At 43.9% G+C, this 24,587-nt stretch overlaps 1 protein-coding gene across 1 annotated transcript in view; it reads right to left on the bottom strand.

The window, feature by feature from the left end:
* The window catches only part of RNF19A (ring finger protein 19A, RBR E3 ubiquitin protein ligase), an 880,338-nt gene that overhangs the window by 530,782 nt on the left and 324,969 nt on the right, over positions 1 to 24,587 (bottom strand). Inside the window, exons 8-10 of the mRNA XM_044075162.1 lie at positions 18,254 to 18,267; positions 4,355 to 4,372; positions 3,836 to 3,854 (exon numbers count right to left, since the gene is read on the bottom strand). Of these exons, the coding sequence (XP_043931097.1) occupies positions 3,836 to 3,854; positions 4,355 to 4,372; positions 18,254 to 18,267 (51 nt within the window). The remainder of the gene's footprint in view (positions 1 to 3,835; positions 3,855 to 4,354; positions 4,373 to 18,253; positions 18,268 to 24,587) is intronic.

Below are 24,587 nucleotides of genomic sequence, written 5' to 3'. Positions count from 1 at the left end.
ACAGAGATGGCGTCGGGTGAAGTGCGACATCAGCGAAGCGGACCGGACTTTGGAATCCGGCCGACTGAAGGGCTGCCTGACGACAGGACAACCCAGTTGTTATGACTGCAGATGCATCCATGAAGGACATCATGAAAGCCAACATATCTAAGAGCACACCGAGTGGAAATAAGGCAGCCAGAGTCAATACAGTAGAAAAGTGCATAAAATAAAATGTCAGTAGGTATATCTCACGTGTCACAGTTGGTAATGAATGTAGTGCAAAAATATAGGCCAACAGCTGAGAAGATAATTAGCCAGGTACGAAAAATATGTCATTGCCATGAACATAAATCACTGGTGACACAAATGACTCATCCATAATACTTGAAATGCAGCGGCATATCCACTTACTATACAATGCTATGAAGGAAGCAACATAAACAGCACTAAAATGAGTCAAAAATCTGTACATTCTGTGAAAATCTGGATGGTTGAGAGCTATGCCCTCTGACTCCTTGGGATGTTTTGCTTCTACTCTACATATGATCACCAGTTTCTGAAATATTTAAGAAATAAGCTTTCACAACAAATGAACAACCACAAAGTGCAGCCAAGAAAACTCTGAAATAACAAATATTTTAAGAGCCTTACGTGGATTGTATACTCTCCCAGCATTGCTTCTGAATTCAACTGGAAAGCAATCTGTTATACCTTGATTTGGTATTACATGATCCACTGTGCAACACAATTTCTTTCTGCATCCTAAAGGAGCTAAGGAATGCATGGAGCCAGTGTTTGTATCCTACACCAGAAACCTGGCCGTCAAAAATCAGACTTCCAGCAACCCATGCAATTTTACAAGCTGAAAAGGACAATTTAAATGCTGGTAAAACAGCAGTCAGCAAATCTGTGAATTCAAAGATATACCCAGAATTGCATTCATATTTATTTTCTGAAGATGTTTCACATTAAATTAAAGGGGGGAAGCGCTTAAAAATATTTATTGTTGCAGAGTTTCCTTGGCTGCCCTTTTTGGTTTTTAGTTTGTTGAACTTTTTTTAATGCTGGTTTACATTTTTTTAAATAAGATTTCACAACTTTTCTGTGAGTAGAGAGGTGATGCTGCTGCTGCCAACAGTATTATATAGTGAAAGTGTCGAGCAAGTGGACTGGACAGTCTTCCCACACATGCCAGAGATGCAACCTTCCTGTATAAGCAACACTAACAATAACTGTCGTGAGGTGTGAAACTTCAGCTTCCATCTCTGGTGCGTTACTGAATCTGTGCTGACTGGTTAATCTGCAAGGTGAAAAAAACAATCGGCTTCAAGAAAGGTGGAAACATAGAATTCCTGGTTTACATCGTAAACTCCAGACAAACCCTTTATTTCTGGGCAATCAGGAAAAAAAAACAGACAAGTGTTCATCAAGTTTCTTTGGTAACTCAGCACATCACCAAAAACATCATAGCATGTCACCTTTGACATGCGTGTTATAGGTTCGCCATCACTGGCTTAGAGAGTCTGAGGAAACACAGCTCACAGTATGTAAAACAACCTATAGGTGCCATGAATGCTAGTCTGCACAGCTAGTAGGACTTGCTTTCCCATCCCCTATTTGTTGTACCACATGACCATGGTGTTGGCTATGAAAACATGAGGAAGCCTGGTTTCCAGAGGTGTGAGAAAACCTGAAGGGAGTGGATAAGGGCCTTCATTTCTTTGACATTAATGTGCCCCCTTATCTCTTTGGATGACCACATGACTTGAACATTAGTGGGACCCGTCCACACACCCAAGCAAGATCCAATGCAAGTGTTCAGATGTCCTGGGTGGGAGTAGGTGGGAAGAAAGGGAGTCCAGATACAGCTGGAGTTCAGAAATCCACCACTGTAGCTTTCCTTAGAAAGGGCGAGAGGGGGATTTGGAAATACAGTGAGTGAGTGTTGAGACCAAAGTAATTTCAAGTACCATTAGACTTTTCTCATGCGTAATGTGGCAAAGGGCACCATATGTATTGTAGATGCCACGTAGCCCTGAGTTCTCAGGACTTCTCTTGCAGAGTCTGAACAGGGGACGCAGGGACTCGAAGTAGCTGAACTGAGATGGAACCTTCTCCAGAGGGAGAATAGCCGTCTTATAGGGAGAAGGGGGGGGGGGGTATTCAACCTACATCCCAAAACGAAAAGATCCTGATAGGTGGTCAGGGAAGACTTCTTTTCATTCAGGGAGAAGATTAGTCTTTTCAGAAAGACAACTATATAAGCGAGGGAAGTAAGGTGCCCTTGGTTGACATCTGGATTAGAACATTGTCCAGGTAAGGAAATGTTTGTATTCCCTGGGTTCTGCTAAAGGTAATGGCTGGTACATGACTCTGTGAAAACCCTGGAGGCAGGAAAAAGTCCAAAGGATAAATAAAGCAGAGAAATGAAACTGGAATGAAAAAATAGAGAACCTAAGAAATTTCCTGTAGGTATGCATCTTTTAGGTCTACGGATATTAGAAAGGCTTGAAAAATGATGAAAGGAATTAGAATTTGCAAAAGGGACATTTTGAAAGATGGCAATTTCAGGAAAGTGTTGAGGTGAGACAAATCTAGAATGGGCCACCAAGCACCCTCTTTTCTGAGGGCCCAGAAAGTACAGTTTTGTACCTACCATAAATGTAGATGTCCGATAGATATGCAAAGTACAGTTTTGTACCTACCATAAATGTAGATGTCCGAACTGGATAGCATCTGCAGTCATAACAACTGGGTTGTCCTGTCGTCAGGCAGCCCTTCAGTCGGCCGGATTCCAAAGTCCGGGTCCGGCTTCGGCTGATGTCACACTTCACCCGACGTCATCTCTGTTGGTCTTCGGGTATAAAGGCATCAGCCGACGCCATTTTCCTCAGTGTTTCTTGCCCCAGATGCCAGTAGCCCTCTTGTAGGCTAAAATTTTGGATAGATGCCAATGTTTCCAAAAGATAGTGGTAAACACAAAAATAAGCATGTATGTACATATATACAACAAATACACCATAAAGACTCCCCCACCAGCTAGCTATTAGGAGGGTAAACACCCTAGGAGTACCACAGAGGGGAAGGAGGGAGGGTAATCCTGACTGCAGATGCTATCCAGTTCGGACATCTACATTTATGGTAGGTACAAAACTGTACTATGTCCTTCATGGATGCATCTGCAGTCATAACAACTGGGTAGAATACCATAGCCAACTAGGGGAGGAGGAAGAAACTAGATTATGGTGTGTTTAGGATCCCTTGCAGTACAGCAGTGGCAAACCCTGCTCGGGATCTGGAATATAGAGGCAAATTATAATGCTTGGCAAATGTATGCACGGAGGTTCAAGTAGCCGCCTCAGTAATGTCTTTGGTTGCCACTCCTCGTAAAAAGGCTGTGGTAGTGGCTGTTGCCCTTGTAGAATGAGGTCTTATGTTCTGTGGAATTGGTTTTCCATGGAAGGAGTAACAGAATCGTATGCAATTTCCTATCCATTTGGAGATTGTCTGTTTGGAAATAGCTTTTCCTTCCCTTCCTGTTGCATAGGCTACAAAAAGCTGATCAGTTTTTCTGCTACTTTTTGTTCTGTCCAGGTAGTAGCGTAGCTGTCTATGTACATCCAAGGTATGCAGTATTCTTTCCCCTCTGTTTTGTGGGTTGGGAAAGAAGGTAGGTAGGTGGATTGCCTGGTTTAAAGACACTCTGGATACCACCTTAGGCATAAATGTAGGATTAGTCCTCATGGACACTCTATCTGGATGGAAGATTAGGAAGGGTTGTACTGCCATTAGGGCCTGGAGTTCAGAAACCCTCCTGGCTGATGTTATTGCCAGTAGGAAGGCGGTTTTCCACGATAGATGCTGTAGGTCTGCTGTTGCTGCTGGCTCAAAGGGTGATAGTGTCAACTTTTCTAGCACAAAGTTCAAGTCGCAAGCTGGTAATGGTGGTTTCCTTGGAGGTTTTACATTCTTGATTCCTCTGAGGAACTGTCTGAGTAATGGGTGTGAAAAAACAGGTGGATCAAAGCTGTATTCTGCTGATATTGCTGATGCATGTATCTTGATGGAGGAGTAGGACAAGCCTGAATGTAGAAGTTCTGCCAGATACTCCAGAATGTTAGGCATATCTATGTTTGACACATCTTTTCCTCTTTCAGTACTCCAAATGACAAACCTTTTCCATTTTCCTGCATAGTTCCTTCTTGTTGAAGGTCTGCGGGCTTCAAGAATAATGTCTTTAACTCTCTGGGAAAGTTCTGGATTAGCTGCTGCTATGTGATGTTCCATGCAGTCAGTTGCAGCTTTTAGGTTTGGATGCATGATGCTGTAGTTGTTCTGAGTTAACATCAAAGGCATCAGGGGTATTGGCCACATATTGTTCTGAGACATGCTCCTCAGCAGTGGGTACCAGTGTTGTCTTGGCCAGTTTGGAGCTATTAGGATTATCCTTGGACGTTCTTCCTTGATTTTTAGTAATACCTTGTGTATCAAGGGAAGAGGTGGGAATGCATATGCTGTTAGGCCTTTCCAGCTGAAGGAGAGCGAATCCACTTTCCATGCTAGTGGGTGGAATGTCCTTGTGCAGAACTTTTGAGCTGGTGATTGAGAGGGAAGCAAATAAATCTATCTGAGGCATTCCCCATTTCTTTGAGATGGTCTTGAAGATGTCCGGTGTAGCATCCATTCGTGGGCATCCGATGTGGTTCTGCTTAATATGTCTGCTAGAGTATTTTCTTTTCCGGTACAAATATTGCCTGTAACTGGATGTTGTAGCTGAGTGCCAGGTTCCACAGCTCCAAAGTCATTCTGCATAGGGGTATGAATGAGTGCCTCCCTGTTTGTTGATGTACCACATGACTGTGGTGTTGTCTGTCCTTATCATCAACTGGCCCTCTTTGAGAAATGGTCTGAAGTTTTGGATTGCCAGTTTTACTGCCAGCATTTCTTTTAGGTTGATGTGCAGATGAAGTTGATCCTCGTCCACAATCCTTGCGCATTTGTCCAGCATGTGGGCCCCCATCCTAGGTCTGAAGCGTCTGTTGTGATGGTCTGGCTTGCTTGACATCTGAAAGGGTAGCCCTGGGTTTGACTGGCATGCTTGAGCCCACCATAGGAACTCCTGTTTTAAGCATGGAATTAGTGGAATTTCTGTTTCTAGGCTGTGCCTGTGTTGGGACCATAAATTCTTTAGGTACCACTGTAGTTTTCTCATATGTAGTCTGGCAAGTGGAACCAAGATTATGCATGATGCCATGAAGCCCAAGGCCTGCAGTACTTTTCTTGCTGTTAACTTGTTCTGTTTTGTTAGTGCCAAGAAGTAAAGAGGAGTTCTCTTTGTTTTCTGCAGTTAGGAAAGCCATTTGTTTTACTGTGTCCAATTCCAGCCCAAGAATGTCCTTGTCTGGGATGGGATCAGCCTTGATTTTTGTAAATTGACTGTGTATCCCAGTGCTTGTAGCAAGTAAATGACCCTTTGTAAATCTGTTGTCAGCTTGATTTTGTTGTCCATTGTAGCAGGCAGTCGTCCAGGTATGGGTAAATTTGAATTCCCTGTAGTCTGCAGTGGGCGATTACTGATGCCAGGCATTTTGTGAATACTCTGGGCGCAGTAGATAAGCCAAAGGGCAATGCTGAGAATTGATAATGCTCTGATCCTGCAAGAAATCTGAGGTATCTTCTGCAGATTGGTCGAATGGGGGCGTGCAGGTATGCCTCCTTGAGATCTAGAGTTACCAGCCAACACTCCTTGCCCAGCATGGGAAGAAGTTGCTGTAGGGTCAGCATTTTGAATTTTGGGACAATGATGTATGTATTTAAGGTGGACAGGTCGAGAATAGGTCTCCAACTTTTTCCTTTCTTGGAACTAGGAATAGTCTTGAGTAGAATCCTTTCCTTGTTCTGTTGTTGGCACTCTTTCCACAGCTCTCATGTTTGCTAACTGCATTATCTGTTGTAGAGCCTCTGTTTTTGATTTGGAGGTAGATTTGGCATTCCTCTTTTGACTGGTAAAGTGTGGAAGTGGAACCGGTAACCTTGATCTATGGTTTGTAAAATCCACTTGTCTTTTGTGATATAGTGCCAGTTCTTTGAAAATAAGGTTAATTTGCCGCCTAATGGAGCTGCTATTTGTTCCCTGGTAGGCGGATTTAGAGTTAAGTCACTGTGGCTGTGTTGTTGTAGTGGCAGTGGTTGTGTCTGTGCCTCTGTTGTTACCTTGCCACTGTCGTCCTCTGTAGGCACCTCCTCTGGATTGGTTTCTGCCTCTGGAACGTCTATTCCTGCCCCTTTGGGATCTTGTGGAGTCAGGAAAGGACCAATTTTTGGCAGGCCAGTTCCTGCTAAACCTTGGGGGTTGGAACTGCAAGAAATCTTTAACCGTTTGAACAGATTTTGCCTTTTCTTCCATTTTCTTCATTACCTGCTGGGCAGGTGTACCAAACAAGCTGGTCTTATCCATAGGAGCATCTAATAACTTAGCTTTAACATGATCCGGTAAAGCTTGTTCCTTTAGCCATGCATGCCTTCTTATCACTGTGCCAGTCATGGCTGATCTAAATGAAGCCTCCAGTGCATCATAGCCACATTTTAAGGAATGGTTACTAACCTGTTGCATGTTATTTACCATTTCTAATACATATTTCTTATCAATTGATTCATCAGAGGATAGCTTTTTTGTTAACTGATCAAGCATAAACTCTTGGTATTGTATCATGTGAAACTGACAGTTTAAAGCTCTAGCTGAGAGAGTAGCTGAAGTGTAAACCTTTTTGCCCCATCTGTCTAGAGACCTGGCTTCCCTTTCAGAAGGAATAGGGTTTTTAGCTGTGGTCGCAGCTACTGCCTTGGGACCCTGGGATATAGTTTCGGGGTCTGCAAGTGGGGCCTTGTAAAGGTGGTGATGAGTGTCTGGTACCCTGTAAAATCTGTCTGGTTTGGCAGGGGCTGGAGGTAAAGAATCTGGTGCAGAGCAGACATCATTGAAGGCATCATCCACTACAGAGAGCACAGGAGGTATAGCTAAGGGCCTGTGTTGTGGAAGGTGCAGAAAGGTTCTCAGTCTCTTTCTGGAGTCTGAGAAATCCTGCTGCTGCCATTGGAACTGCTCTCGCATGGCATGTAAGGTTTCCCCAAAGGAAAATTCTTCTGGTGGGGAGGCAGCTGGAATGGATTCTTCAGCATCTGAGTCTTCAAAATTGGAGAAAGGAGCCTCTGGCTGGTCTGTTATGTCTGATTCATCAGCAGAATCATCAGAGGACACAGGCTCGGGGGGCTCTGCCCTAGGTCTCTTCTCTGGGGGCTGAGAGGCCCTGTCTGGGTGAGATTGAGATCCCCTAATTAATGAAAATAAATCTTCTGCCTGAGTAAGCATTTGTGCACTAGAAGAGGGCCGGGTTGTAGGGGGTTTAGCAGGCACTGTTCTAGTAGTTTTGGCTGCTTTGGCCCTGGCAAAGGCCTTAATGGACATGGCTGCTGGAGGCCTAGCAGCACCACGTGCTGGGGTAGACACATCCAAGGGAATGGTGTCTGATAAGTCAGTGGCAGCCACCGTAGTGGATAAAATTTCTGAGGCCGATTCAAGAGAAGTAGCAGGGGCCTCAGTGGTAGTGATAGATTCTGCTGTATTTTGATCAGTTTTCTCGGTTTCGGCGAAACCGAGACACTCATGATTTGCTTAACCATGGTTTCGGCGAAACCACGGACCGAGTGTCGGTCTTTATCTTTGCGTTTTTAGCAGTTTGGGTAGTCGGAGGATCCGGCGGCATAATATACGCAAAATCAGAACCGAAAAACTGTTCAGCAAACTCCGACCGGCGCCTAAGCGTTCGTCGGTTGAAAGAAGCACAGGCGAACAGGCTGCTACGTCGTGGGCTGGGCCTAAACAAGGCAGACAGTAAGAGTGGAAATCCTTATGAGGTATTTGTTTCCCACAGGTTAAACAATTATTAACTTTTTCTGACATCGGCTGAGGCAAGAAAGAGTCCCCAACGGGTACTTAGCTTTAGAAGTCTTGAGTAGTATTTGGTAGAAGTAATCTCTGGATCCGACCGACCGGCACTTGCGAACAGCTTCTGCTTGGGCGCCACGCCGCAAGAAAGACTGGGAAAATGGCGTCGGCTGATGCCTTTATACCGAAGACCAACAGAGATGACGTCGGGTGAAGTGCGACATCAGCGAAGCGGACCCGGACTTTGGAATCCGGCCGACTGAAGGGCTGCCTGACGACAGGACAACCCAGTTGTTATGACTGCAGATGCATCCATGAAGGACATCTGCAGTCCTTACATATGGGTTGTCCTGCCTCAGGCAGCCCTTCGGTCGGCCGGATTCCAAAGTCTGGGTCCGGCGTCGGCTGATGTCGCCTCTTCCCCGACGTCAGAGCGACTGGGGTATAAAAGCATCAGTCGACGCCATCTTCTTCAGTGTTTCTTGCCCCAGATGCCAGGTGCCCTCCAAAGAAGGCTAAAAATTAGAGACTGGATAAAAAATTCCAGACATGCACAACAGTAATAAACAGATGCACCATAACAGGTTTCCCCAGCTAATTTGGAAAAGGGGAGTGGACCCAAAAAGGATAATTTACAGAGGGGTAGGAGGAAGGGAAAACCTGACTGCAGTTGCATATCTATCGGACATCTACATTTATGGTAGGTACAAAACTGTACTATGTCCTTCAAGAATGCAACTGCAGTCCTTACATATGGGTTGAATACCATAGCCAAGCTGGGGGTGGTAGGATCTAAGATAAAGATGGTGTAGCTAAAATGCCCTACAGGACTGCCGAAGCAAAGCCTGCTCGGGATCTGGAATATAAAGGCAGGTTTGTAGTGTTTGGAAAATGTATGCACGGAGTTCCATGTAGCAGCTTCTAGAATGTCCTTTGTAGCCACCCCTCTTAAAAAGGCTGTGGAAGTGGCTATAGCTCTGGTGGAATGTGGCCTGATATTGGCTGGCACACCTTTTCCATGGAAAGAGTAACAGAATCTGATGCAGTGTCCAATCCATTTTGAAATTGTTTGTTTGGAAATTGCCTTTCCTTGTACTCCAGCAGCATAAGCTACAAATAGTTGGTCAGACTTTCTGTTGGCTTTTGTTCTGTCCAAGTAGTAGCGCAATTGTCTGTGTATGTCCAAAGTGTGCAGCAGCTTTTCTCCTTTATTTTGAGGACTGGGAAAGAAGGTAGGCAAGTGAATTGCTTGATTTAGAGACACCCTAGATATCACTTTTGGCATGAATGAAGGATTGGTTCTTAAAGAAACTCTGTCCTGATGAAAAATGAGAAATGGAGGTACTGCCATGAGGGCTTGTATCTCCGAGACTCTTCTTGCTGAGTTAACTGCCAACAGGAAAACTGTTTTCCAGGAGAGAAATTGCAATTCTGAAGATGCTGCTGGCTCAAAAGGAGGGAGAGTTAATTTTTCCAACACGAAGTTGAGGTCCCATGCAGGCACTGGTGGTTTTCTGGGAGGTTTGATATTCTTAATCCCTCTTAGAAACTGTCTTAGCAAAGGATGTGAAAACACAGGTGGATCACTGTTGTATTTTGCTGAAATTGCTGAAGTGTGTATTTTTATGGAAGAATATGAAAGGCCATTATGTAGCATTTCTGCCAAGTATTCTAGTATCTGTGGGATGCTCATTACTGATGCATCCTGACCCTTGCTGGCATTCCAGATGCTGAATCTCTTCCATTTGGCTGAGTAAGTTTTTCTCGTGGAAGGTCTGCGTGCTTCCAGTAAGATCTCGAACTTTCTTGGAGAGAGAAATATGGGGAGAAGTCATTGAACCCTCCAAGTAGTCAGCTGTAATGTTTGCAGGTTGGGATGAGACGTCCTGTAATTGTGCTGAGTCAGAAGCAGAGGCCATTGAGGCAGGGGCCACGGCTTGGTGCGAGTTATGCTCCTTAGTAATGGATACCAGTGCTGTCTTGGCCAGTCTGGAGCTATCAAAATGCCTTTCGGTTGTTCTGCTTTGATCTTCAGTAACACCTTGGTCATTAATGGTAGAGGTGGGAATGCATAGATTGTTAGAGAGTTCCAGCTGAAGGAGAGAGCATCCATTCTCCAGGCTTGAGGATGGTGTGTCCTCGAGCAGAACTTCTTCAGATGATGATTGAGGTGTGAGGCAAAGAGGTCTATGTTCGGCCTCCCCCATGCAGGAGTTATTTGTGAAAAAATGTCTGGATGCAACATCCAATCGTGCGGATCCAAGATGTTTCTGCTTAGACTGTCTGCTAGAACATTGTCCTTGCCTGGAACAAACTGGGATTGCAACTGTATGTTCAGTTTCAGGGCCTTTTCCCAAAGAGTCATTGTTAGCCTGCAGAGGGGGTAAGAATGAGTGCCTCCCTGTTTGTTTATGTACCACATAACAGTGGTGTTGTCTGTCTTTATTAGCAGTTGACCTTGCTGAAGAAATTTTCCTAAGGCCTCGATTGCATGAATCACAGCCAACATCTCTTTTTGACTTGATGTGTAGATGCACTTCCTGGGGTGCCCATTGCCCTTGAATGCATCTGCCCTCCATGTGCGCCCCCCCCCATCCATGATCTGAGGCGTCTGTTGTAATGGTTTGGCTTGTTTGAGGTTTGTTGAAAGACATGCCTTTGTTTAGCTGGCTTGCTTGTGCCCACCACAAAAATTCCTTTTGTAGACATGGAATGAGTGGAATAATTGCTTCTAAGTTGTGGCTGTGTTGAGACCATAAACGTTTTAGGTACCATTGTATTTTTCTCATGTGTAATCTTGCCAGTGGAATCAGAAGAATGCAAGATGCCATGAAACCCAGAGCCTGCAGGATTTTCCTTGCAGTCATCTGGGTGAGCTTTGCTAGGCTTTTGAAGTAATGTGGTAATTGTTCTTGTTTTTCTTCTGTGAGAAAAGCCATTTGTGAGTTTGTGTCCAGTTTGGCTCCTAGAAAAATTATTTGTTGGGATGGCAGTAGTCTTGATTTTTGAATGTTGACTGTGTATCCCAAAGCCTGTAGTAAGTGAATGACATAGTTCAAGTGTCTTATCAAGGCTTGCTTGCTGTCCGCTTGTATAAGGCAGTCGTCCAGGTAAGGGTATATTTGTATCCCCTGGAGTCTGCAGTGTGCAATTACTGATGCCAGGCATTTCGTGAATACTCTGGGCACAGTAGAAGCCAAAAGGCAATGCTGAGAATTGATAATGCTCTGACCCTGCAAGAAATCTGAGGTATCTTCTGCAACTGTGTCTGATTGGGACATGCAGGTATGCCTCCTTGAGGTCCAGAGTAACCAGCCAAGACCCCTTGCCCAGCATGGGAAGAAGTTGCTGTAACGTCAGCATTTTGAATTTTGGCACAATGAGAAAAGTGTTTAGAGCGGACAAGTCCAGTATAGGTCTCCGTTGCTTTTCTTTTCTTGGAACAAGGAACAGTCTTGAGTAGAATCCCTGGCCTTGTTCCTGAGGAGGAACCTTTTCTATTGCTTTGATTTGTAGCAGCTTTGAAATCTGTATGAGTGCCTCTGCCCTTTGATTTTGTGGCAGGTTTGGCATGCCTTGTCTTGTTGGTAAGGTATGGAAGTGGAACCTGTAACCTTTGTCTATTATGTCCAGAATCCATTTGTCCTTTGTTAAAACGTGCCAATTTCTTGAAAATAAGGATAATTTTCCGCCTAAAGGTGCTTCTCTTTGAGCCTCGGTCGGCGGTGTCAAGTCATTGCGATTGTCCCTGTGGAACAACAGAAGTCCCTGCGCCACTTCTCTGATTAGTCGGTTGCCATTGGCGGCCCCTGTAGGAGCCTCGGTATTGCCCTCTACCTCGAGCACGCCTGTTTTTTCCCCTTTGGAACTTGTCAGTGTCTGGAAAGGACCAATTCTTCGAAGGCCAATTCCTGCGGAACCTTGGTGGCTGAACCTATAGGAAATCTTTGACTGTTTGTACTGATTTAGCCTTTTCCTCAATTGATTTCAACACGTCCTGAGCAATAGCACCAAATAGCTTGTGTTTTTCCAGAGGTGCATCTAGAAGCTTTACTTTAACATGATCTGGCAATGCCTGTTCTTTCAACCAAGCATGTCTACGAATGACAGCCCCTGTCATAGCTGCCCTACATGAAGCTTCCAATGCATCATAACCACACTGTAGAAAATGCTTGCTAACCTGCTGAATATTATGAACCAAAGCCTGCAAGGCCTTTCTATCTAAAGGCTCAGGAGAGGCTAACTTTTTCTGCAAATCATCCATCAAGAAATCCTGATACTGAAACATATGAAAAAGACAGTTAAGTGCCCTCATGGCAAGGGTGGTAGAGGTATAAACTTTTTTGCCCCACCTCTCCAGGGACCTAGATTCCCTGTCAGCGGGCAAAGGATTTTTGGCCGTGGAAGTGGCCACTCCCTTGGGCCCCTGGGAAATAGTTTCTAGGTCAACAGAGTGGGCCTTAAAGAGATGTTTATGAGTTTCAGGAACCCTGTAATATCTGTCTGGCTTGACAGGAGCAGGAGGGAGAGAATCGGGAGAAGCACTCGAGTCTGAGTACACATCATCCAATACATCTAACACAGGTGGAATAGCTAAAGGCCTGTGCTGGGGTAACTTAAGGAAAGTACGAAGCCTTTTCCTGGAGTCGGAGAAATCCTGGCCCTGCCACTGAAAATGCTCTCTCATGGAGTGGAGAATTTCCCCGAAAGAAATATCCTCAGGAGGAGAGGCAGAGGGAATAGATTCATCAGCATCAGAATCCTCGTAGGCCTGGAAGGATTCTTCCCGGGAATCTGAATGACCTGAGTCGCCAGAGGCTTCATCTGAGGAAAAGGTATCTGTCTGCTCAACCCTAGGCCTTTTGTCTGCAGGCGGCTGAGAACCTCTGTCTGGATGAGCCTGACAGCCTCTGAGTAATGAAATAAACAGATCTTGACTTTAGCTGCAGATCTCATCAGAAGTGGGACCCTGAGAAAAAGATTTAGGAGGGAGAGACTTAGCCTGGTTGGCAGCCTTAGCACGTGTGTAGGCCTTGATGGACATAAACACCGGAGGCCTAGCTGCCCCACGTGCAGGAGTAACTTTGTCCACCGGTATGGTGTCAGGCAAAACTTGGGTTTCGGTTTCAGGAGGAAAATCAACAACCGGCACCGAGGAAGCCTCCGGGACCGAAGTGTGCGGTAAAGCGGTGTCGTTGGTCTGGAGCGGTTGAATTACCGCCTCCGAGGAGACCGATGCACTCGCGGTAAGTTTTGGCGTGGTGTCAGTGGAAGTCGCGGGCCAAGAATGCCGGTCTCGGTCCTTCCGTTTTTTGGAAATAAGTGATGTCGGTTGTTCCGACGGCATGATATAGGAGTAATTTTCCCCAAAAAAGTCTACAGCAAATTCTGCCCGGCGCCTGAGAGTGCGCTTATTGAAGCAAGCACAGGCCGAGACGTCGTGGTCTGGGCCAAGGCAGGGAAGGCAGTAAGAATGGAAGTCCTTATGAGGTATTTGTTTACCACAAGACAAACAGTTATTAACTTGGCAAGGAAAGGTTCCCCAACGGGGTACTTAGCTTTTTGATGACTTCGGTAACTGAAAACACAGGAGCTGACCGACCGGCACTTGCGAACTACTTCTGCTTCGGGCACCGCGCGGCAAGAAAGACTGAAGAAGATGGCGTCGACTGATGCTTTTATACCCCAGTCGCTCTGACGTCGGGGAAGAGGAGACATCAGTCGACGCCGGACCCAGACTTTGGAATCCGGCCGACCGAAGGGCTGCCTGAGGCAGGACAACCCATATGTAAGGACTGCAGTTGCATTCTTGAAGGACATCACTCGAATAAGAAAGTTTCCATTGATCCCTGGAAGAGAAAATCCTGGACAGTGGTGGGGATAATGTGGGCCTGATTGGGTGGAGGTGGGGAAATTCCATTTCATGGAGGGAGCTCTCTAAAAGACATTACATAACTGTGTTGTATGATAAGACTCAGCTGTCTGAAGTGATGAATTTTCAAAAATGGGAGGGAGAACGTGAACCTCTTGGACAAGGGAGGTTCTGGACTGAGGAGAGCGGGTGGAGGCAAAAGATTGACTAAAGAGGATTTATCTGGAAAAGCCTCTCCCCCCAATTTGGAATCCCCAGCAGTTTTTTCAAGAAATCTTATCTTGAGCTATTTCCTGTCCTTGTGGATGTGCCTTTGCTAGCTATGGACAAAGGAAATCCATTTGGAAGAAGAATTCCTTTGATGTCTGGGAAAAGAAGTCAGCAAAGTCCGTTTAAAATTCTGCATTACTTTACCTTTCTCCTGCAGTTTTGAAAATCTCAGCAGTATTAGGGCCAAACAAAAGATCCATATGAAGAGGTGAAGCCAAGCAAATCTGAGACAGTCAGTAGCTACAGCCATGGAGGTGGCCTCTACAGAATAACTGCATTTTATAGAACCCCTGTCTAAGTGTAGCTTCATCATGTGTTGGGACCATCTGTACCTTTGTGTTCAGATTCCACCAAATAGCTATAGTTTATTTAATTCCCCTAAAACAGGCAAAAGGTATTTTGTCAGAGTCTGATAATTAAGCACCCTAAATGCCAGGGTGGCAGAGGTTTAGAACTTTTTAACACAGAGATAGTAGGGCAGTAGACAGCTATCTTTTGAGTTTGTCAGTAGAAATACTCTAAATAGAAAGGTCTGCCATGGGGTTTTATAAAGTTAGTTCATGTCCTCAGAAACGTCATAAAACCAGTCAGGATTTTTGGGAGCTGGAAGCATGTTAAAAGACAGATTTGAAGGACCCAACAGAAGCAAAACATATTTAAAGGTGGCAGGAATATACAGAACTATACATGGATCGTATCGCCAACGCATATGATGGTGTGCTCCCTTACCTATAGTTAGTTTTGTTGTGTACTTGGCTAGGTGTAAATTCTGTCCTGTTTTTTATATAGGAAAAATGGAGCGGAGGCTCCATGACAGAATTTATGAACATCAATATGCTATTAATAAACATAAATTAGAGAATGCCCTAGCCAAACATATTTCTATTAATAAAGATCATGCCTTTAGGTTTATTATCATTGACCAAGTCAAGTATGATAGTAGGGATGGTCCTAGACCCCTAAAATTAGAAGAACTTGAATTAACTTGGCAAGTTAGGCTGAATGCCTATAATCCTCCTGGTTTAAACACTTGTTCTATCAGCAGTATACTAAAACTAAAAAGCTTAAAGAGGTGAACGTTGCCTATTTAAATGTTCAGTTGGGAACTGTCAATTGTATAGTTATGTTTTCATTAGTTAGTAAGCGTAGAGTGTTAAAATCTTTGAGTCATGATTATAGACTAGTGAATTGTTGCTTCTAACTTTTATATGTAGTTGCCACTTTAACATCATGGTGCTTTTAAGTTATCAAAGCAAATGAGTTGTAATTGGTTAATGTTAACCAGCTGTTTTTATATAAAGAAGAGTTTCTTCAGTTTGAACTTGTTTCTGATGACGTTTGCCGGTTAGGCTAACGAAAAGCGCTTAAAACAGTTCTATTTTATTAAACTTGTGGACTTTTCTGATAGTTTGCAGTGCCATTGTTTTCTTTTTTATTCAGGTTGCAAGAATGATGGAATTCCCAGATGAATTATTTAAAATTGTTAAATGTGTTGTGGTTACAGTGCTGCATGGAATTTGCCAACAACTTTGGAAAACAAGAGTGGTCATTGGATTGAACTAGTAAAAGTCAGTTTATATCACAAACCCAAAAAAGTTTGAAGCTAAAGAATGCTTACATTAACAACCGCATTTCTTTCCCATGCTAGTAACGTAGTGCTCAAGATCCTTCAAGCAGCTAGACTCCAATAACATAGGGACTGGAAATTGCCAGATGTACAACTGGTTTTAGAGGTGGCAAAAGCACAACAGATCAAATTGCCAATATCCACTGGATAATGGAGAAAGGGAAATCCAGAAAAAATGATTGTGTTATTAGCTACTTTAAAGCCTATACTGACTAGAAACTGTGGCAATTTCTTAGAAAAATGAGGATACCACATCACACCATTTGCCTCAAAGAATATGTAGGCAGAACAAAAGGCAAATTAGAAACAAACATGCAGCAACTGTCTAGTTCAAGACTGGGAAAGGAGCATTCATATTGCCACCTTATTTATTCAACCTATAAACTGAATATGTCATGTAAAACTCTGGGTTGGATGAAACAGTTGCTGTATCAAAATCACTGGGAGAAATATTAACCACATTTGACATGCAGATGATACCACACTGAGGGCTGTAAGTGAGGAAGAGCTGACAAGCCTGTTGGTGGAAAATGGAAACTGCAAAAGCTAGTTGGTTGATCAACATAAAATGTCATCTAGTATTATCAGTTATTTGAAAATAGATCAGGAAGCTGTGGAGGCAGTGACATATTTCATTTTCCTGGGCTCAAACATCTCTGCAGATGGTGACTGCAGCCATGAAATTAAAATGAACTTGTTTTTTGGAAGGAGTGCTATGGCAAATCTGCATAAGATTATATAGCAATGACATCTCACTATCAAAAACGGTCCATATAGTCGATGCTGGTTTTTCAGTAATATTATGGTTGAGAGTTATAAGTAAGGCTATCCACTGGAAAATTCATAATTTTGAACTGTGATGCTAGAGAAAAACTTTGAGAATTCTGTGGACTGCAATATTAAATTGGTCAGTGCTTTTAATAAACATAAACTGTTCACTAGAAAATCCAATAGTAAAACTAAAACTCAATACTCTGGCTACATAATGTGAAAGGGTTAATTTGAGAAAACACTGATTCTGGAAAAGATCACAGGCAAAAGAAGGGGAAGACAGAGGCCAAGATGGACAGGCAAAATTACTGAAGCAAGGAGTATGAATTTGCAGCAACTGAAAGAATCTGTTTTTTATAGAAGGCCTGCCATGCTAAAGTTATTGAGGTCATATAGTTGGGCTGGACTAAACAAAAACAGCAAAGGAAATGCAGTAATGTGCTGTATTACACTACATCTTCCCTGATAAGAAGCTGAAAGGGGTTCTTCTGGATCATGTCTAACACCCCAGTGTGCACAACTGCACTATTTGCAGAGATTAAATGGTTTACTAGAAAAGAAGCAAACACTAACCACCACCCCATTAAACTGCACTAATGAGATTATACACACACGCTAACAAGAAGGCAGGTCCAAAAAGAGCCAACAACGTGCTCAGAAAGGAGACTGGACAATTCAAACTGCTTTGCAATATACAGCTATTCATAGGTTCATACTAGGCTATCTGCCCTGGGGCAATTATAAGCCTAACCCGATTCTGTATGGCTTACGCCACCCCTTGAGTTGAGTATACTGTGCCCTTTTTAAGGTTTAGTTTACTGTAACTCTGTCTAATAGTGACACGGGAGTAATCCCTGGGACAAACCTACGATCCCCCATCCACCTATCGAGATTCTTCTTGAAGAGATTCAGTGAGGTGCTCTGCCTCACATGAACTGGAATTCTATTCCAGAGCGAAGGGAGCCTCTGGGCTATGAACCTGTCCCTCCAGCAAGTTCTATTTATTTCTGTGCTGAGGTTCAAGTCCCTCGAGCGTGTGGCTCTAAGGGATTTAGATTTACTGAGGTGGAGCATGTCCATTAATTCTGGATTTGACATAGCTTTGTATGTCAGGCATAGATCGCCTCGAAGTAGGCGGTATGCAACTGAGTAGAGCTGGAGTTTTTTTAACAGAGCAGCATATGGCATCTGTTTGAGACCCTTGATCCTCTTGGTGAGATACTTTTGGGGGTCTTTCTAATTGCTGCAGGTGTCGGGTAAGGTACATCCCAAAAGGGGCATTGTATTCTATGATGGGCCTGATGAGGGATGAATAAAGGGGCACAATTACCTCTCTTGATCTAGATGTGAAACCCTTAGTGATGAGGTGGGCTATGTAGAAGGTCTTTCTAACCACTTTGGCAATGTGGTTTTCAAAGGAGAGATTGCTATCAACTTGGGTCCCCAGGTCCCTAATAACTTTCTCTGTACTTAATGGGTTTCGGCCTATGTGGTAATTTGTGGGCACATTGTTTTTGCCAAAGGGTATGACTATACATTTTTTGGCATTTAGCTTTAAACCATGGTGCTGGCACCAGTTATCTGTCTCTGCGAGACCTTTTTGAAGGATGTTTGTGTCCGCTGGAGAGTCTATTATGGCGCCCAGTTTGCAGTCGTCTGCGAACTTGGTGAGCCATAGTCCTCCCACGTTTGCCTGTACCTCGGAAAAGTATATACCGAACAAGAGTGGTCCCAGGACAGAACCCTGTGGGATGCCACTTGTGACCGGTTTCGAGTCTGAAATGGCTCCAGCAACTCTCACTCTGTGGGTTCTGTCTTTGAGCCAGTTTGCGACCCATCTTGTGACATAGGGGTTTATATTTAAACTGGATAGCTTACCTATGATGCCCAAGTGGGGTATTGTGTCAAATGCCTTTGCAAGGTCCAGATAGGCTGTGTGGACTACCTTCCCTTCATCTATGGCTTTGGTGACTGTTTTGAAGAAGTCAACCAGGTTCAAAAGGCAGGATCTGCCCTTGACAAAGCCAAACTGGGTAGGATCTAGTGTCTGCAGGTCCCCAATGTCTTTGTTTATGAGCTCCATGATGATCCTCTCCATAGCCTTGCAGACTAAGCTAGTCAGGCTTATGGGGCGATAGTTTCCAGGGTCCGTAGAGGCTCCACCTTTGTGGAGTGGGACCACTGTTGCTGTACGCCATTCTGTGGGCACATATCCTGTAGTGAGGCTGAGATTGTATAGCTGTTTTATTTGAGGGATTAGTTCCTCTTGGAGTTCATGTAGGACGCAACCTGGGACGCCATCTGGTCCCATGGAAGCAGTGTTTTTTGCTTTGGAGAGGGCAATCTTCACCTGAGCATCAGAGATGTTTGGGAGGCAGCCCTCTGTCGGGATAGATACTTTCTCTTTTGGGGGGGGGTTTGCACTGAACCCGTCTGCCAGGATATTGGCGATGTCTGTGGGTTCAGTGTATTTTTTGTTGTTTAGAATCAACTCCGAACAAGTCTGGGAGTTGCATCCCAGGTTCTTAACATAACTGAAAAAGCAAAGGATTATGTGGCTAGTAAACTCATCAATAATGTAAACGTATACAGCGGATATAAAAAGTTTACACACCCCTGTTAAAATGTGATATAAAAAAATGAGACCACAATAAATCATTTCAAATCTCATCCCATCTTTAATGTGACCTATAGTCTTTACAATTCAATTGAAAAACAAACAAATCTGTTAGGAGAAAAATATAAAAAATAATGTACAATAAGCTGGTTGCATAAAAGTGCATACCCTTAAAGTAATACTTTGTTGAAGCACCTTTTGGTTTAATTACAAGCATTCTGTCTTCTTGGATAGGAGTCTATCAGCATGGCACATCTTGACTTGGCAATATTTGCCCACTCTTCCTTGCAAAAGAACTCCAAATCTGTCAGTTTGCAAGGGCATCTCTTGTGCACAGCCCTCTTCAGGTCACCCCACAGATTTTCTATTGGATTTTGGTCTGGGCTCGGGCTGGGCCATTTCTTCTGGTGAAGCCATTCTTTTGTTGATTTGGATGTATGCTTGGGGTCATTGTCGTGTTGAAAGGTGAAATTTCTCTTCAGCTTTCTAGCAGATGCTGAAGGTTTTAGGCCAAAAGTGACTGGTATTTGGAACTGTTCATAATTCCCTCCACCTTGGCTAAAGCCCCAGTTCCAGCTGAAGAAAGGCAACCCAAAAGCATGATACTGTTACCACCATGCTTCACCGTGGGGATGGTGTTATTTTGGTTTGCTTTCCACAGGCAAGACAATTATTCATTTTTTTCTGACATCGGTTAGAGCAAGAAAAAAGAATCCCAAATGGGGTACTTATCTTTTAGAAGACTTCAGGTCTGAAACTCGAAAACGAAAATTTCAGGAGTCGGCCGACTGGCACTTGCATACTGCTTCTGCACCCACAGTAAGAAAGACTGATGTAATGGCATCGGCTGCATGTTTTATACTCCTGATGTCATGGAAGAAGTGACAGCATCCGACACAGAAATCCCAAGACTCTGGTATTCAGGCCGGCTGAGGGCTACCTGCAGGCAGATGACCCAAATGTGATGACTGTAACAATGAAACATGAGCATCTGTTCATAATTCCCTCCACCTTTGCTAAAGCCCCAGTTCCAGCTGAAGAAAAGCAACCCTAAAGCATGATACTGTCACCACCATGCTTCACCATGGGGATGGTGTTCTTTTGGTGATATGAAGTGTTGATTCCGCGCCAAACGTAATTTTTGGAATTGTGGCCATAAAGTTTAACCTTGGTCTCATCAGACCATAACACAATTTCCCACATGCTTTTGGGAGACTTCATGTGGTGTTTTGCAAATTTTAGCTGGGCCTGGATGTTTTTGTGTGTAAGAAAAGGCTTCCACCTTGCAACCCTACCCCATAGCAAAGACAAATGGAGAATACAGAAGATTGTCACATGTAGTACTCAACCAGTACTTGCCAGAAATTCTTGCAGCTCCTTCAGTGTTGGTGTAGGTCTCTTGGCAGCCTCCCTGACCAGTTTTCTTCTTGTCTTTTCACCAATTTTGGAGGGACGTCCAGTTCTTTGCAATGGCACTGTTGTCCCATATTTTCTCCAGTTTTTGAGGACCATCTTCACTGTGTTCCATGGTACATCCAATGCTGTGGAAATTTTTTTGTACCCTTTACTGACTGATGCCTTTCAACAATGAGATCCCTTTGATGCTTTGTAAGCTCTCTGCGAACCATTGCTTTGCTGTAGCAGGCAACTGAGTAAATGTCAGGAAAATCCTAGTAGGACAGCTGAACTTTATTTGGGGTAATCATAGTCTCTAATTGATGACAGGTGTGTGCCCAAGAAGACTGAATGGCGTAATTAAATCAAAAGGTGCTTCAACAAAGTATTAGTTTAAAGGTGTGTGCACTTATGCAACCAGCTCATTGTACATTTTTTTTTTTTATATTTTTCTTCCAAACAGATTTGTTTTTCAATTGAATTGTACAGGTTAAAGGTAACATTAAAGGTGAGAAAACTTTTGAAATGATTTATTGTGGTCTCATTTTGTTATATTACAAAAATCTGGCATTTTAACAGGGGTATGTAAACTTTTTATATCCACTGTATCCTTTACATAAACAAGTCTTCCACAAAAATGAATACTAAGGAGAGAGCAGAAATGGCCTTTTAAGGAATAGAAGGTTGATGAATTCAGTGCCAAATCTGCAATACATCCTAGTTAGCAAGTCCAAGAAAAAAAATCTGAGTTTTCCATGTGGCAGCCATGCAGATGCCCATAAAGGGGAAATCATTTCATAGTAAAACAGAAAAAAATCTTTCTGGTAAAACATTTTACCTTGGCAAATATTAACAGTAGAAAACTTAGGTGATACTAGTAGAGCTCTGCTACAACAGTAAATGTATGAATGATCACTGCTGCAGTAGCCTTATGGTATATCCTGCACAGTATACAACAAATTGCTAGCATCAAAAAAGTACAGTTTTGTACCTACCATAAATGTAGATGTCCGATAGGTATGCATCTGCAGTCATCACATATGGGTTGTCCTGCCTCAGGCAGCCCTTCAGTCGGCCGGATTCCAAAGTCTGGGTCTGGCCTCGGCTGATGGCGCACTTTCCCCGACGCCAGAGCGTCTGGGGTATAAAAGCATCAGCCGATGCCATCTTCCTCAGTTTTTCTTGCCCCAGATGCCAGGTGCCCTCTAGGAAGGCTAAATTTGGAGAAATGCAACAAATTCCAAACATTTGCAAAAATATATATATATATATACAAACAAATACACCATAATAGATCCCCCAGCTAGCTAATAGAGGGGTAAACACCCTAGGAATACCACAGAGGGGAAGGAGGGAGGGTAAACCTGACTGCAGATGCATACCTATCGGACATCTACATTTATGGTAGGTACAAAACTGTACTATGTCCTTCAAGGATGCATCTGCAGTCATCACATATGGGTAGAATACCATAGCCAATCTGGAGGTGGAGGAACTAAGTAAAGGATGGTGTAGCTAAAATACCCTGCAGGACTGCCGTAGCAAAGCCTGCTCTGGATCTGGAGTATAAAGGTAAATTGTAATGCTTGGCAAATGTATGCGCGGAGCTCCATGTAGCAGCTTCTAAAATGTCCTTGGTAGCCACCCCTCTTAGGAAGGCTGTGGTGGTGGCTGTGGATCTCGTGGAATGAGGTCTAATGTTTGCTGGCACAGTTTTTCCATGAAAGGAGTAACAAAAACGAATGCAATTTCCTATCCATTTTGAAATTGTCTGTTTGGAAATTGCTTTTCCTTGTGCCCCAGCAGCATATGCTACAAACAATTGGTCATCTTTCTGTAACTTTTAGTTCTGTCCAAGTAGTAGCACAATTGTCTGTGTATGTCCAGGGTGTGCAGAAGTTTCTCCCCTTTATTTTGTGGTTTTGGGAAGAATGTAGGCACGTGAATTGCTTGGTTCAAGGATACCCTGGATACCACCTTTGGCATAAATGTAGGATTGGTCCTCAAAGAAACTCTGTCTTGATGAAAGGTAAGAAATGGCTGCACTGCCATTAAAGCTTGTAACTCAGATACTCTTCTTGCTGAGATTATGGCCAGAAGGAATGCAGTTTTCCAAGACAGAAATTGTAGATCCGCCGATGCTGCTGGTTCAAAGGGAGGAAGTGTTAGTTTTTCCAACACAAAATTAAGGTCCCAAGTAGGTAAAGGTGGTTTCCTTGGAGGATTGATGTTTTTGATTCCTCTTAGAAACTGTCTTAGGAGAGGATGCGAGAAGACAGGTGGATTAACATTGTATTCTGCTGAAATTGCTGAGGCATGTATCTTAATGGGAGAGTAAGACAGGCCATTGTGGAACAATTCTGCCAAGTATTCCAGTATATGTGCCATGTTCATCACTGTCACATCTAGGCCGTTGGTTGTGTTCCAAGTGTGAAATCTTTTCCATTTTGCTGAATATGCCTTCCTTGTGGAAGGCCGGCGAGCTTCCATAATAATATCCTTCACTCTCTGGGATAAGTTATCCTGAGGAGGAGTCATGGTATTCTCCAGGCAGTTAGCTGCAAGGTTTTCAGGTTGGAATGCAGAGTCTTGAAATTGTGCTGCGTCAGTAGAAGTGGCCATAGGGGGAGAGGCCACGGTTTCGTCTGTGACATGCTCTTTAACAGTGGGTACCAGTGCTGCCTTGGCCAGTTTGGAGCTATCAGAATCACTCTGGGCTGTTCTGCCCTGATCTTCAGTAAAACCTTGGTCATTAATGGGAGAGGTGGGAAAGCATAGACTGTTAGAGCTTTCCAGCTGAAAGAGAGAGCGTCCACTTTCCATGCTTGTGGGTGGTATGTCCTTGAGCAGAATGTCTTCAGTTGATGATTGTGGGGGGAAGCGAACAGATCTATTTCCGGCCTTGCCCATGATTGTGTTATGAGTAAGAAGATGTCTGGGTGCAGCATCCATTCGTGTGCATCCATAGTAGTTCTGCTTAAGCTGTCTGCCAGTATATTGTCTTTCCCTGGCACGAACTGGGACTGCAGCTGTATATTGAGTTTCAAGGAAAGTTCCCATAGATTCATTGCCAGTCTGCATAGAGGGTATGAATGGGTGCCTCCTTGCTTGTTTATGTACCACATAACTGTGGTGTTGTCTGTCCTTATGAGCAGGTGGCCTTGATGAAGGAAAGGTTTGAAGGCCTCGATTGCGTGTATCACTGCCAGCATTTCCTTTTGGTTTATGTGCATACGCAGCTCTCCTTGTGACCATAACCCTTGGATACATCTGTCCTCCATGTGTGCTCCCCAACCTCGGTCTGAAGCGTCCGTGGTGATGGTTTGGTTGGCTCTTGGTTTGCTGAAGGGCAACCCGCTGTTCGACTGGCAGGCTTGAGCCCACCACAGAAGTTCCTTTTGAAGGCATGGAATGAGTGGGATCAAAGTTTCTAAGCTGTGACTGTGCTGAGTCCATACACTCCTTAGGTACCATTGCAATTTTCTCATATGCAGCCTTGCTTGCGGAATCAGAAGAATGCAAGATGCCATGTAACCCAGGGCCTGCAGGATTTTCCTTGCAGTCAGCTGAGTTTGTCTTGTCAGATTCTTGAAGTAATCCGTTAGTTGTTTCTGTTTTTCTTCTGTGAGAAAGGCCATTTGGGTGGTTGTGTCTAGATCCGCACCCAGAAAGGTTATTCTTTGGGATGGAACAAGTCTTGACTTTTGGATGTTGACTGTATATCCCAAGGCCTGTAGTAGGTGGATGGCATAGTCCAAGTCCTGTAACAAAATTTTCTTGTTGTCCGCTTGTATAAGGCAGTCGTCCAGATATGGGTAGATTTGAATCCCCTGAAGTCTGCAGTGTGCAATTACTGATGCCAGGCATTTCGTGAATACTCTGGGCGCAGTAGATAAGCCAAAGGGCAATGCTGAGAATTGATAATGCTCTGACCCTGCAAGAAATCTGAGGTGTCTTCTGCAACTTTGTCGAATAGGGACATGCAGGTATGCCTCCTTGAGGTCTAGAGTCACCAGCCAAGACCCCTTGCCCAGCATGGGAGGAGTTGCTGTAGAGTCAGCATTTTGAATTTTGGCACAATGAGGTAAGTATTCAGTGCGGACAAGTC

This window comes from Protopterus annectens, chromosome 6.part0, assembly GCF_019279795.1.
Source record: "Protopterus annectens isolate FY-2018-M chromosome 6.part0, PAN1.0, whole genome shotgun sequence".
Taxonomy (NCBI): Eukaryota; Metazoa; Chordata; order Ceratodontiformes; family Protopteridae; genus Protopterus; species Protopterus annectens.
Note: the sequence above shows the minus strand (reverse complement) of the source record. Positions and strands in the feature narration are given on the sequence as shown.